The sequence below is a fragment of the Cygnus olor genome, chromosome 16 (assembly GCF_009769625.2).
Source record: "Cygnus olor isolate bCygOlo1 chromosome 16, bCygOlo1.pri.v2, whole genome shotgun sequence".
Taxonomy (NCBI): domain Eukaryota; kingdom Metazoa; phylum Chordata; class Aves; order Anseriformes; family Anatidae; genus Cygnus; species Cygnus olor.
In genome coordinates, this window is record NC_049184.1 from 15,174,505 (window position 1) to 15,188,896 (window position 14,392).

At 74.2% G+C, this 14,392-nt stretch overlaps 2 protein-coding genes across 2 annotated transcripts; both read left to right on the top strand.

Annotated features, from left to right (window-relative positions):
• Positions 1-3,987: 3,987 nt before the first annotated feature.
• ID1 (inhibitor of DNA binding 1, HLH protein) lies at positions 3,988-4,859 on the top strand. The gene is made up of 2 exons (XM_040576298.1): positions 3,988-4,336; positions 4,582-4,859. Exons 1-2 carry the CDS (start codon positions 4,016-4,018, stop codon positions 4,621-4,623), a joined length of 363 nt encoding a protein of 120 aa, XP_040432232.1. The 5' UTR covers positions 3,988-4,015; the 3' UTR covers positions 4,624-4,859.
• A 2,915-nt stretch (positions 4,860-7,774) lies between these two features.
• On the top strand, positions 7,775-14,075 carry LOC121079275 (bactericidal permeability-increasing protein-like). Its single transcript, XM_040576299.1, has 16 exons — positions 7,775-7,973; positions 9,084-9,260; positions 9,417-9,531; positions 10,440-10,568; positions 10,646-10,801; positions 10,914-10,977; positions 11,095-11,155; positions 11,288-11,379; positions 11,482-11,658; positions 11,776-11,835; positions 12,238-12,405; positions 12,535-12,602; positions 12,907-12,949; positions 13,105-13,168; positions 13,292-13,368; positions 13,445-14,075. The coding sequence occupies exons 1-16, from the start codon at positions 7,904-7,906 to the stop codon at positions 13,484-13,486; spliced, it is 1,563 nt and encodes a 520-aa protein (XP_040432233.1). The 5' UTR covers positions 7,775-7,903; the 3' UTR covers positions 13,487-14,075.
• Positions 14,076-14,392: the final 317 nt, after the last annotated feature.

Here is a 14,392-nt window from a genome sequence, read left to right on the forward strand (position 1 = left end):
CACCGCGTCCCGCCAGGCTCCGCGTCCTCCCGAGCTTCGGCTGGGGGCAGCCACGGGGGTCTCACGCCTCCCCCTGCTCAGCCTTCGGCGTGTTGGGGTGCAGGCGGTACCCCAGCCGTGCCCCTCGCGTCGCCCTCTGCCGCCTCGCTCCCTGCTCCTGCCCGCGGAGCTCAGGGCAGCGGGAGCGTGGCAGCGAGCTGGGAGCTTTCCAAGGGCCCGCGGCGGCGCCACGGGGAGCGGAAGGCGTGGAGAGGGGAGAGCGGGGTCACCCCGGCCCTGCCCGGCCGATAAGCGGGGCAGAGCCCGGAGGAAGGAAGCGCTCGGGCCCTGCAAGGAGCTGGGAGCGCAGCCAGCGCCTGGGCGGCCCCCGGGGCTCGCCTGCCCCTGCTGCACCTGGGTCCTGCAGCGCGGCTCCGCTCTGTCTGGGCCACCTTCCCCCCGCCGCGGGGTCCCCTCCGGCTCGCGGGGGACACGGAAAAAAACACCCCGGCTCCAGCGTGAGCCCTCCGTCCGCGGGGTTGGGGGACGGCTCCATCCCCGCTGCCCCAGTTGCGGGGTTTGGGGTGATCCCCCCCCAAGCACTGCCTGCGGCACCGCAGAGAGCCACGCAGGCACCCCGGGCACCTTCCCCTTGTGCCAGGGGCTGCAGCTCAGCCCCGCAGCCCCAGTAGGGTGGGCTGTGGGCGCACAGGGCGCACCCGCGGGTGCAAACGCTGAGCGTGGGGTGGGAAGTGCTGGTGCCTGGGGGGGGCACGTGGGGACTGCTGGTCCCCGGAGCCCTGCAGAGCCTCCCCACAAGGGACGGGTGCTGGGGGCAGCACCCCCGCTGCTTCTGCCCTGTCCCCCGGTGCCGTGCCCCAGCCCGGCTGGCAGCACCTGGAGCCGGGGACGCCCGGCCACGGTGGGGGGGCCGCTGATGAGAGCTGGGGTCCCACGGAGCGCCGGCACCCGGCCGTCGGCTGCGAGCAGGGAGAGGAAGCAGGCGAGAGCAGCCCCATCCCCGGCCTGCCGGCGAGGAGGGGCAGGAAGCTGGAATAAATCCCAGGAAGGGCCGCCTGGCTCCAGCTGGTCTGGGCTGCAGCGGATGGAGCCGGGAACGGGAAGGGAGCAGGCGGGAGGGGAACGCGCGGGGGCTTTCTCAGGCCTCGGCCCTGCTCCAGCTGTGCAACGGGCGCTGGTGGCCCCAGGCAGCGTTGGGGCTCCCAATAGGCACGGGGATGGCTGGGCGGGAGGCAATGCACAAGGCTGAGTCGACAAAATTTGGGGGGCCCCATTCAGGTGGGGGGCACCCAGCCTGCACCCTGGCGTCTGCAGGTCCACGGGCTCCCCTCCTGCGCTCGGCCACGCGTCCGCATCTGGCTCCGTGCTGCTGGGACGCGGGGTCCTGCTGAGCCCGTCCCATTGCTGCTGCTTTCGGGGGCTGCAAAGCCCATCCTGAGCCCCCCCCAAATGCCCGTAGCAGCAGTGCCCACTGGGCAGCCCGGCTCTGAGTTGCAGAGCCACGCACGCAGGGCAGCCCTGCTCTGTCCCCATCGTCCCCACGGCACAGGCAGCCCCCTCGGCGGCCCGGTGTGGCCGTGCCCTGTGTGGTCCCGCCGGTGCGGGGCGGGGGGGAACGGCCGGGGGCTTTGATGTGCTCGGCTGCTGGGCAACCCCTGCTCGGCGCAAAGCAGCCGCTCTCCCGGCCGGGCTGCGCCCCGCCAGCGCCATATGGCCGAGGCCGCTGTTACCGCGCCGCGCTCCCCGTTCCCAGAATTGAGATGGAAATGAAGCCATCCGTCTTGCCGGCCGACACCGGCACCCGGCTACGGCCAGGGCAGCGTCACCGGGCCACGCCGGCAGCTCCAGCACCCCAACGTGCCAAGGGGGGGGGGGGGGAGGGGTCCCACAACCTGGGGCACCCCACGGGACCGGGGCGGGGGGGGGGGGGAAACCCGTCCCTGTCCCCACGCCACCCGGGGTGCTCGGGGCTGCGGGGCTGGCTCGTCCCGGCCGCGGCGCATTGTTGGAGGCGCAGCTGGCGGGCGCCCGGCCGGCCGGCGGCACTGAAAGGCATTCCTGCGCACAATGTCCCCGGCCTCCCCACCGCGGCCGGGCCGCCACCGCCAGATGGGGGCTAATTAGCGGCTTTGAGAGCCGCGGTGGGAACCGGGCAGCACCAGGCCCTCCGCGGGGCCCTGAATGGAGGGGGCGACCCCAGCGCCGTGCCCACCCTGGGAACCGCTCGGGGATGAAGGGGCAGAGGGACAGAGGGAGGGACAGAGGGACGGATGTGCTCACAAAGCCAGAGGGATGGAGGGACCGAGGGGTGGGAGGACGGAGGGATGCAGCTGTCCCTGGCAGGGCAGAGCCCAGAGGTGTTGGGTTAAAGCCCCTCCATGTGCAGCGGGCTCCAGGGTTGCCCCCACCCTGCAGAGGAAGATGAGGAGAGGCCTTCGGCTCACTCCATGCCTGGGGAGATGCTGCAGCTCTGCGCAGAGCCAGGTGCAGGCATGGGGGGGGGTCTGGCCCCCGGCCCATCCCTGCCACGAGGCCGGGGGAGCACGGCCTGGTGCACCCACACCGGGCACACCCGCGGTGTGCCTGTGTCCAGCCCTGCTTCTGCAGCCGCTGCGTGCACGCGTGCACCGCCCCTGTGCGCACCCGTGTTTGTGCACGTCTGCGCACCTACGGGGCTGTGCACGTGTGCGTTTCCTTGTGCACGCCTGTGCGTGTGCATGCATGCACGGACGTGTGCGTGCCCCCGTGCGTGCCCCCGTGCCCGTGGCCACGCTGCACGCACACACACACACACACACACACGCACGTCCCTGAGCGTGCGGGTGGCCGAGGAGGCTGCAGGTGGCCTCAGAAGGCCGCTCGCGGCCGCTCTGCTCCTGCCGCCGGGGCCCTGCCCGCAGCTGCGGGTCGGATCCTGCCCGAGGCCCCCGCCGAGCCGCGGCTGCGCCTCCCTGCAGGTGCGGGGACCCGGTAACGATCATTACCGCTAATTAGCGCTCGGATCGGAAGCCCTTCAGGGCAGGGCCTGTTTGGTTTCGGCTCGAGTCCGCACGGAGGCTGCAGCCGCCCAGGCGGGACCTGCCCGTCCCCGTCCCCGTCCCCGTCCCCGTCCCCGTCTCGCAGCCGGGACCCCCCCGGGGCCGCAGCCGCGCAGCTCCGCGCACACCGGGGAGGTCCGGGGGGGGGGGGGGCGGCCCGAGGGTGCCGCTCACCGGGCCCTGGCGAGCAGGGCCGGGGCTGCGGGGTCCCCGCGGGGTGTCCCCTTGTCCCCGTGTCCCCGTTGGGTGCCGGTGCCCCGTGGCCGTGCCCCGGTGGCCGCAGGTGCCCCCCCCCGCCCCGCCCCGCCCCCGTCGCCATGGGCACCGCCCGCGAGGCGCCGCGCTGACAGCGCGCGGGGTTTTATGAATGGGTGACGTCACGGCCCTGGCGTCTAACGGTCTGAGCCGCCGGGGAGGCGGGGGGGGGGCGGCGGGGGCGGCAGCGGGGCCGGGGGGCGCGGGGGGCCTGGGAGGGCTGGGGGGGGAGTGAGGGGCGAGCTGGGCTGCGGGGGCTGCAGGGCCCGGGGGGGGCAACGGGGGCGGCTGGGCTGCGAGAGCCCGGCGGTGGAGGGACCCCGAGGGGTGCGGGGAGCTCGGGGGCTGCGGGGAGCCGGGGGGCTGCGGGGAGCCCGGGGGGCTGCGGGGAACCCCATTTGCGGATCCGCGGCGGGCCGGACGCCCCCGCACCCCGCCGGCCCCCGCACCCCGCCGGCCCCCTCCCCGTATCCCAAGCCTCCCGCCCGCTCTCCCCCCCGCGGCCCCTTTAAGGCTCTGCCCTTCGGGGCGCATGAATGGGACGGGCGTCGCCGGCCCCGCCCCCGCGGCGCCGCCATTGGCCGCCGCTCGCCCCGCGGCCCCGCCCCCCGTCGGCGGCGCTCTATAATTGGCGCGGCGCGGCGCGGCGGGGCGCAGCGCTCCCGCGGCCGCCCGCAGGGTCCTAACGCCGCCCGCCGCTCTCCGCTCCGCCGCCCCTCGCCATGAAGGTCGCCGCCGTCGCCCCGTCGCCGCTGCCCGCCGGTCCCGGCGGGGCGCTGAAGGCGGTGCGGCCCGGGGAGGCCGCCCGCTGCGGGCCGGGGCCGGGCCCGGGGGCGATCGCGGCGGAGCAGGCGGCGGCCGCGCTGCTGTACGACATGAAGGGCTGCTACTCGCGGCTGCGGGCGCTGGTGCCCACCCTGCCGCGGCACCGGCGGGTCTCCAAGGTGGAGCTGCTGCAGCATGTCATCGACTACATCTGGGACCTGCAGCTCGCGCTGCAGCCCGGGCCCCCCCGGCCCCCCGCCGCCGCCGAGCCCCCCGAGGTGAGTGCGGCGCCGGGGCTGCTCCGAGCCCTGCCCGGCCCCGGGCTGCACCGGGCCCCCCGCGCCCCTTCCTCGGCGGCCCCGGGCCCTTCTCCCCCTTCTCCCCCCGGGCTGCGGCCCGGCCGCCCCCCTCCGCTGCCCCCTTCCCGGGGCGGCCCCCCCCCCGTCACCCCCCTGTCCCGTCCCCGGTCCCCGCCGCGGTCCCCGAGCAGCGCTGACCGCCCGCTTCGTTCCCCTTCCCGCAGGCTCCGTGCATGCCCGCTGCCGACCGCATCCTGTGCCGCTGAGACCTCCACGGACCTGCCGGACCCCCAGCGCCGCGCCCCGGATGGGACCCCCGGGCACGGATGGGGCCCGCGGCTGCGGGGCTGCGGCCAGGGCCCCCCCCAGGGCCCGGCGGCTGCGGCTCGTAACCTTCTCAGATTGCTGAGAGCATTCCCTGTATTGTATATTACAATGATGCTGGAGAATATTGTTCTACAATAGCTGGAGTTTTGTTATTAAACAAGCCCTGATTACCAGGCACGCGTCGTCTTCGTGGCTGCATTGTGCGGGGCTTGGGGGGGGGGGGTGGATCCCCCTGGCGTGCCCCCCCCAGCCTGGGCGGGCAGCAGGAGTCCCGTGGGAGCCCGTCCTGGGCTGGGGCGGGGGGGGTGCGGTGAGGGAGCGCTGGGGCTGGCCCGGCCCCTGTGCTGGTGGTACTGGGGTGCTGTGGGGCAGAGGCTGTGTGTGCGTGACCCCCCCCGGATGGGGCAGTGCGCACTGAGCCCCGGGGGGGGGCACACCTGGGTGCGGACATGCCCTGGCATCTCCCTGTGCTTCCCCTCTGGTCCTGGGGGCTCCGGGGGGGTCTCCTCACGCCCCCTGTAGGGCACTGGGGGGCTCAGGGGGCAGGGATGGGGCTGGTTGGGGTTCCCTGCAGTGAGCCGATGTGGCGGGGGGGGGCGCAGGTAACACATCCCCGTCCCAGCACCCTGCCCACGGGGCTGCTCCTGGAGCCGGTGGCTGTGCCCTTGCTGCCCCCCCAGCAGGCACTGGGGGGGCGCAGCCAGCTCCAGCTCCCCGGGCTCCGGTGTGGTCTGAGGCTGAGAGCGGACCCCAGGGCAGGCACGGGGGGGCAGCTGCTTCCCGCCTGGCTCCCACCCGGTGCTGGGACGTGTCTCCACGAGTGGGTGCCGAGGGGGGGGGGGGGGGGGGGGGGCACAGGGCCGGGCGTGGGGCTCCGTGCCTGGCTGGGGGGGTGCAGGGGCAAGCTGCAGCCCTGGCCACCGCAGAGGCAGCTCTGGGACCTGCCCTCGCCCCACTTCCCCGCAGGGCTGCCCGTGGCCTCCCGTAACTCGCACACGGCCACCGGCCAGGCGCTGCTGCGGCTGGGCAGGGGACACGGTGTGGGACAGCCCCCCCCGTGGGCAGCCCTGCGGGACGGTCCCCCCGTGGGCTGCCCAGAGCAGCAGCGCCTGAGGGCCCCGGGGTGCCGGTGCCGGCCCTGGGGACACGGAGCAGCCCGCAGCAGAAGGAAGTTGCACGGCCGGGGTTGTGCAAGCCCGCAGCTGTGGGTGCCCCGCGGCCGTGGAGGCACCCAGGAGGCTGCCCCGTGACTCAGGAGCCCTCCTCGGAGCCACCGTGCCCGGCCCTTCCCGCGGGGCCGAGGGGACAAAGCGGGGTCTGGGGGCTCTGCCTGCGCCCCCCGGGCCAGCACGCCTCCGAGGCCTCCTGCCACGGCCCCCCCGGGTGCTGCGTGCCCGGGGATGGGGGTGGCAGCGGGTCGGGGTCTGCCCGGGCTGGGGGCTCCCGGCCGAGGTGGGAGCCGTGGGGGTCCCGCAGGGTTCCCCTCCCGGGGGGCGTCTGCACGGTGCCAGCGGGCACGGCACGGGCACGGCTCCGCCTGTGCTCGCCGCTCCCATCCGGACCGGTCCCCCCCAGCCGGGTACGTGGGGGCACGGCCCGGCTCAGCCCCCCCCCGGCCCTGTCCCGGCTGGGGCAGCAGCAGGGACACACCGGGGGGGTGCCGGGGGCTCCGGACCCCTGGGGATGAACCCATCCATCGGCCCGGCGCCCCCCCCCCCACGTCATCCCCTGGCTCCCCTCCAGCACCCCACCGGGACCCCCCCCCCAGCACCCCCGGACCCCTCCATCGCCGCCCCAGCCCCGCCAGGCTCCGTCCCAGCCCCGGGAGCGCGGCGCTGCCGTGGCCGTGCCGCTGGGTCCCCCTCCCGGTGTCCGCCCGCACTGCACGGCCGGGCCCGGGGAGGGGGGGCACGGCACGGCCCGGCCTCGCCGGGGGGGTCCGGGGGGCTGGAAGGGGCAGCGGGGCCGTGCCGGGCTCCAGCAGAGCAGCCGCAGCCGTGCCAGGCTTGGGCTGGGCCGCTGGGGGTTGCGGGGCCTGGGGATGGAGCCACGGGGAGCTGGGTTCCGTGCGTGGCACCCTGGGGAGCAGGGATCCCTGCATGGCACCCAGGGGAGCAGGGCTCTGTGTGTGGCACCCAGGGGAGCAGGGCTCCGTGCGTGGCACCCAGGGGAGCTGGGCTCTGTGTGTGGCACCCAGGGGAGCTGGGCTCTGTGCGTGGCACCCAGGGGAGCTGGGCTCTGTGTGTGGCACCCAGGGGAGCAGGGATCCTGCATGGCACCCAGGGGAGCTGGGCTCTGTGTGTGGCACCCCGGGGAGCAGGGCTCTGTGTGTGGCAACCCAGGGGAGCAGGGCTCCGTGCGTGCACCCAGGGGAGCAGGGCTCCGTGCGTGGCACCCAGGGGAGCAGGGCTCTGTGTGTGGCACCCCAGGGGAGCAGGGCTCCATGCGTGGCACCCAGGGGAGCAGGGCTCTGTGTGTGGCACCCCAGGGGAGCAGGGCTCTGTGTGTGGCACCCTGGGGAGCAGGGATCCCTGCATGGCACCCAGGGGAGCAGGGCTCTGTGTGTGGCACCCCAGGGGAGCAGGGCTCTGTGTGTGGCACCCCAGGGGAGCAGGGCTCCGTGCGTGGCACCCAGGGGAGCAGGGATCCCTGCATGGCACCCAGGGGAGCTGGGCTCTGTGTGTGGCACCCAGGGGAGCAGGGCTCTGTGTGTGGCACCCAGGGGAGCAGGGCTCCGTGTGTGGCACCCTGGGGAGCTGGGCTCTGTGTGTGGCACCCTGGGGAGCAGGGCTCCCTGCGTAGCACCGTGTCCCGCTGCCCCACATCTCTACTCCCACCCCAGCTCGGTGCCCTCGCCACGTGGCACCGCTGCCCTCCATCCCAGGGGGGCCGTGTATGGAGGCTGTGGCAGGAGCCTGGCACCACTGGGGGTGGTCGGAGAGCAGAGGATGGGGCCGGTGGGGCTGGGCTGAGCTCTGCCACGTGCCGGTGTGCCGGATGCGGCCGTGCCAGCATCTGCGGGAAAGCCCCGGGGAAGGCCGGGTCCCTGCGGGCACCCGCGCCCAACAGGTCCCTGGTTGCTGCGGCGGGGACCTGACTCATCCCGGAAGGGATTAGGGACACGGGGACCTGGGTGACGTTCTGGTCCGACCAGCCCGTCTGCCCCGGGATGGCCATCGGCGGCACGGGGCCCTGCTGCCACTCGCAGCCCTGGGGGAGATGACGGAAACGGGACCCGCGATGGGACCGCGTCCCCCGCGCCGGGGGACACCGCCACCCGCCTGCCACGGTGAGGCTGGGCCCGGGACGGGGCACCCGGGGGTGGAGGGGTCAGGGTGGGCACGGGGCTGGGACAGCGCTGGTGGCTGTGCCGGCTTTTGGGACGCTGCTGGGCACTGGGGACATCGCTGCTGCCATGGGGGTCTGGGGCAAGTGGGCAGCTGCTCCTGAGGGGTCCGTAAGGTTCATTGTGTGGGGCTGTGGTCCTTGCAGTGGGGATGGCCGTGGGTCCTGTGTCCCCCGTGGTGCTGGGATGGGACCCTGGTCCCCGGGGAGGGTGCCTTGCGTCCCCTGGAGCAGGGCTGTGGGCACGTGCCTGTGCTCCTGGCCAGGGACTGTCCCCAGGCGGGCAGCTGAGCTCACAGCCCACGACCCCGCTCCCCAGGCAGCCCCTGCCCGGCCCTGCTGGGGGTTTCCCCAGCCCAGGGGCTGCCGTCAGCCCGCACGGCTCCTTCCCGCCGGACGGGGCTTTTGGAGGGACCGCAGAGTTCTGCTCTTGCTCTGCCTGCCCCTGCCTTCTCGTCAGCCTGTGGTCTGGGGCTGCTGGCCGTGTCCCAGCGCTCCCCTACCCCCGGAGGCTTTGTGTGACCCCACAGGGCCCCAGAGCCCTTTCCAAGTGGGAACGTCTCCACGGGGGCTGAGCCCCCTCCCCTGACACAGCCCCACCGCGTCCCCCTGCTCCGCTTTGTCCCATCCTCTTGCTCTGCCATCGTCCTGTCCCCATGCGCTGCTGTCCCCAGGCTGGGCACAGCGGGAGCCCCGGGGGGGGCTGTGGCACCACCAAGCCCCCCCCACGTACCGCCGGCCCCGCGCTGTCCCCTCCCGCTGGGACACGAGGGCAGAGCCGCGGCCGTGCTCGGCGTCCCCGGTCCCACGCAGCCTGCGGCCGGCTGTGACGCCGTGGGGGACCCTCTCCTTCCTCCGCTCCCAGAACGGGTGCGAACGGGGAACAACGGGGGAACGGCTTCCCCTCTGAGTCACGCGTTGGGCAAGGTCGGGCTTTCAGCGGCCGGCGCACCGCGGTGTCCCCGGCGTGCGCACGGGAGGCTGATGTCAGCCGGGGCGCCCCGATATAAGGCCGGGGAGCGGGTCGGGGGCTCAGCCATGTCCTCTGCTCCAGCCCCCAGGTCACGCAGCTGCCCCAGGGCTGAGGAGGGGCTCTCGGCCCCCAGCCGCCCACCGAGCGGTGCAGCCCCGGTGCTGCTCTGCCTCCTGCTCCTGCTGGCCGCCTGCTCGCCTGCCACCGGCTCCAGCCCCGGCATCAAGGGCCGGGTGACCCAGAGGGCCCTGGAGTACGGTGGGTGCTTGCCCCTGCCCAGGCTGGGGTGGGAAGGGGAGATGGGGGGGCTTGTGGGGCACCCCAGGGACCATGTCCAGATCCCAGGGATGTCCTGAGCCCAGCAGCACCCCGGATGCTCTGGCACCAGCCCTGAGCCACCCTGCTCTGCCCCAGGCCGGCACTTTGGGCTGGAGCTGCTCCGGTCGCTGCTGCAGAAGGAGCACGAGCTGAACCTGCAGGGCTCCTACCGGCCCCCCTTCCTGGGGGAGCTCCAGTACACCGTGCCCCGGTAAGAGCCACCACTGCAGCCCCAGCTTTGACCTCATCTCCATCCCCATCCCATCCCCGTCCCCGTCCCCGTCCCCGTCCCCGTCCCCATCCCCATCCCCATCCCATCCCCATCCCCATCCCCATCCACATTCCCATCCCGTCCCTGTCCCCATCCCCATCCCCATCCCCGTCCCCATCCCCATTCCCGTCCCCATCCCCATCCCCATCCCCGTCCCCATCCCCATCCCCATCCCCATCCCCATCCCCATCCCCGTCCCCATCCCCATCCCCATCCCCATCCCCATCCCCATCCCATCCCCGTCCCCATCCCCATCCCCATCCCCATCCCCATTCCCATCCCATCCCCATCCTCGTCCCCGTCCCTGTCCCCCTCCCCATCCCCATCCCCGTCCCCATCCCCATCCCATCCCCGTCCCCATCCCCATCCCCATTCCCATCCCGTCCCTGTCCCCATCCCCGTCCCCATCCCCATCCCCGTCCCCGTCCCCATCCCCGTCCCCGTCCCTGTCCCTGTCCCCATCCCCATCCCCATCCCCATCCCCGTCCCCGTCCCCATCCCCGTCCCCGTCCCTGTCCCTGTCCCCATCCCCATCCCCATCCCCATCCCCGTCCCCGTCCCCATCCCCGTCCCCGTCCCTGTCCCTGTCCCCATCCCCATCCCCATCCCCATCCCCATCCCCGTCCCCGTCCCCGTCCCCGTCCCCGTCCCTGTCCCTGTCCCATCCCCATCCCCATCCCCATCCCCATCCCCATCCCCATCCCCATCCCCATCCCCATCCCCATCCCCATCCCCATCCCCGTCCCCATCCCCATCCCCATCCCCATCCCCATCCCCATCCCCATCCCCGTCCCCATCCCCGTCCCTGCTGCGCCCAGCCACGAGCCCCGGCTGCCCGTTGTGCGCAGGATCCACATCCACGAGCTGCAGATGAACGACTCCTCCGTGGACTTCGCCGAGGACGTGGGCGTGCGGCTGGCGGTGCAGCGCGCCCGCATCCAGCTCAGCGCCGACTGGGGAGCGCAGCTGGGCACCTTGTGAGTCCTCACCCGGCCGGGGCGCGGGGACGAGGACGGGGCCGCCCCTGCCCCTGTCCTCACCCCGCGTTCCCCAGCCAGGACAGCGGCGTGGTGAGGCTGCGCGTGGGCGACCTGGCCGTGGCGGTGGTGCTGGGGCTGAGCGTGGACGAGGGCGGCCGCCCCGCCGTGTGGGCCGCCGGCTGCGATGCCCGCGGCACCGACCTGCACGTGGAGTTTCACCGGGGACAGAGGTGATGCCGGGCGCCCTGCTCCCATCACGGGGACACCCCCGTGCCCCTGGGAGGGGGTGGTGGGTTGGGGAGGCTGGGGGGCGAGCTGAGGACCCCGCTCTGCGCCCCTCAGCTGGCTCTACAACCTCCTGGTGCCGCTGCTCCAGAGAACCCTGCGGCAGCAGCTGAACAAGCAGGTGAGCGCTGCCCTGCTGGTGCTGGTGCTGGCGGCCCCGTCGCCGTGCCCCCGGCCCAGCCAGGAGCTCGGGGCCCCCTATCTGGGGGTGCTCCCTGATGCCCTGCTCCGCTTCCAGCTCTGCGTCGAGCTTGAGAAGAGCATCAGCAGGCTGGAGGCCTCCCTGAAGCGCATGCGAGGTGGGGAGCAGGGCTGGGGACTGGTGGCTGGTGGGATCTGTGGGACCCCTTCAGCCCCATGTCTGCGGGGCCGGGGTGGCAGGAGGACGTCCCATCCCCAACGTGTCCCCAACACGTCCCTGCCACCTGCAGTGTCCCCCCAGCTCGACCCCTTCGCTGCCATCGACCTCTCCTTGCTGGGCCGCCCGGCGATCACAGCGGAGCACGGGGACGTCAGCCTCAAGGTGGTGCCAGCCCGGGGCTGGCGGGGGGGGGGGGCAGTGCTTGGGGGGCGGGGGGGCCAGGCTGATCCTGGTGTCCATCTGTCCATCCGTCCGTCTGTGCAGGGCGAGTTCTTTGGGGTGGACCGGCGCTGGCAGAGCCCCTTCTCGCCCAAGCCGGTGGGGCTGCCCGAGGCGCGCGAGCCCATGCTGCTGCTGGCCGTCACCGAGTTCGTCGCCAACTCCGCCGCCTTCGTGTACTTCACGGCCGGGGCCCTGCGCAGGAACTTCTCCGGCGAGGCGGTACGGGGGGGGCTCCGGCACCGCACGGCGCTGCTGCCCCGCAGAACCCCGGCCGGGGGGTCCTGCACCCACCCCTACCCCGCTCCCCCAGCACCCGACCCCTCTGCTGCCTTCCAGCTCCCGCGGCGCTTCCCCCTCCAGCTGAGGACCAAGAGCTTGGGGGTCTTCTCCCCGCAGGTGGGCGCGGGGTGGGGAGGGACAGGGGACAGGGAGGGCTGCAGGAGGGTTTGGACGCGGGGGTCAAGCACGTGGGATGGGACGGGGCAGGGCACGAGAGGGGTGGGACGTGGGTGGGGTGAGATGGAGGCAGAGGAGACATCGGAGGGGACGTAGGTGGGACGGGACATGGCAGGATGATTGTGGGCGGGATGGACGTGGGCAGGATGGGACACGGGCAGGATGGGACACGGGCAGGACGGACGTGGGCAGGACGGATGCAGGCAGGATGGACGTGGGCAGGACGGAGCGTTGTCCCCCCAGGGCAGGGTGGTGACGGGGTGCCCTGGCCGGGGCGGTGCTGGGTGCCTGCGGGGCTTGGTGCCAGCCCAGCCCTCGCCCCCCCCCCCCCCCCCCCTCCAGCTGCAGGAGCACTTCCCCGACCTGCCCATGGAGCTGCACCTCTCGGCCCGCCAGCAGCCCCTGCTCTCCTGCCACCCCGACGCCCTGCACGGGACCCTCTTCGGCTCCGCCGAGGCCTTCGTGGTGCTGCCCAACGCCACCCGCGTGCCTGCCTTCCTGCTGGACATCGTGAGTGCCTGGCCCCAGGGGGCCGAACTGGGGTGCTGGGGCCTTACTGGGGCCCTGCTGGGTGGTGCTGGGCCCTGCCGGGTGATGCAGGCACTGCCCCGGCCTCCCCGACGTCCCCTCTCGCTGCAGGACGCCAACGTGACGGGGAAGCCGACCATCACTGGGAACAGGCTGGGGGGCACCGTGCGGCTGACGAGGTGAGACCCCAGCCCCGCGCTGGGTCCGCGCTCCCCTGGGACACCCCCGGGAAGCCGCCCCCGTCCTCCACCTCCGGCCATTTCCCTCCCTGGGGCCGTTTCACCTCCTCAGTCCCCATCCTGCCACTGGCTCTCATCCGTGCCCACCGTCCTGGTGCTCAGACCCTGGCCAGGTCCTCAGCTGGAGCCACTCTGCGGGGATGGGGCTCCCAGCCCTGCCGGGTTCAGCCTGTCCCTGCCCTGGGGGGGGGGGGAACACAGCCCCCACCCCTGTGCCCGCTGCTGACCCCGCTCTCTCCTCCAGCCTCAGCGTGGCGCAGGTGACCTCGCACGTGGGCCCGCTGCAGGTGAGCGGCCGTGATGGGGCCACGGGGGGGGGGTGGCTGCTGGCGAGGGGGGGTGACCCCAGCACAGCTGGGGGCTGGGGGAGCTGGGGGGGGGGGGGGGGGAACAGCTCGGCACAAGGCCCCCCGCTGGGCTCAGGGCGCTCCGTGTCCCGCAGGTGAAGAAGCTGGAGAACGTGCTGAAGTTCGGGCTGTGGCTTTTTGGGGTGCCCTGGGCAAACAGTGAGTGCTGCGCCCCCCCCCGCCCCCCCCCCCTTGCCACCTCCACCAAACCCCGGCTGCCCCATGGGCTGTCCCGGGTCTGTCCCGGGTCCGTCCCGCTCACGGCCCCGCTGTCCCCCACAGAGCGGCTCCGTTCCGGCGTCGCGCTGCCCACCCCCCACGGCCTCAGCCTGGTGCACCCACGCCTCTCGCTGCACGAGGTGGGTGCCACCCCCGTCTCCTCACCCCTGCCCCCCCGTGCCGCTGTGTCCCCCCCTCACCCCGTTTTCCACGCAGGGCTTCATGCTCCTCGCCACGGACCTGCGGTACGAGCCCTGAGACCCGCTGCTGCGTGGGAACCCCCTGACCCCGTCCCTGTCCCCGTCCCCATCCCCCCTTTTGGGGGGGGGTCCGGCGGGGGTCACACCCTGCCCGTGGCTCAGCCTGCAGCCCCTGCAGCCCCTGCAGCCCCTGCAGCCGTGTCCTTGTCCCCACGCTCCAGGCGAGGTTCCCCCCCCCCAGCTCCACGCGGGGACATCCCCGGGGGGCTTCTGCGGTGCCGGGGGTCGGGGCCACCCCACGGGCTGGGGGCTGCGTGGGCTGGAGGCTGGGGGCAGGGGGGTGTCAGGGCCGGGGGTCCCGCAGCCGCCCCCCCCCCCGCCGTGTCCCGGCACCCGCTGCGGTTCCGCGGCAGCTCCCGCCTCGCCCGCGGGATGGAGCCCGTGGCCACGGCTCCGCCGCGCCGGCACCGGCCGCTGCCCCCCGGGACCGGCAGCGGGAGCCCGAGCTGGAGGCAGCGGGCGGGGAACGGCCTCGGAGCCCCCCCGAAACCCCCGGGGCTTGCAGAATCCCCAGAGGGGGTGTCCCTGTCCCTGTCCCTGTCCCCGTCCCCGTCCCCGTCCCCGTCCCCGTCCCCGCGCCCAGCCCTTCCCCAGGATGAGCCCCCCAGGGACGGCGGTGCCGGGTGGGGGGGTGGGGGGGGGTTCTGCTGTGGGAGGGGGCTCCGCAGCCGCCCGGCCCAGCCGCAGCCCCCTGCCCCCGCTGAGCCCCGGGGGTCCCCTTCCCGCGGCCCCAAAACCAACGCCTGCCCCAGCCCGGAGCCTGGCACAGCGCCCTGTCCCCGCGTCCCCGCGTCCCCAAGTGGGGACGGGCACAGGAGCGAAGATTTGGGGCGAGGACGGGCACAGGAGCCCGGTCCCAGCGTGAAGTGAAGGGGGACGGGCAGGGGGTTGTCGTGGTGGAGCC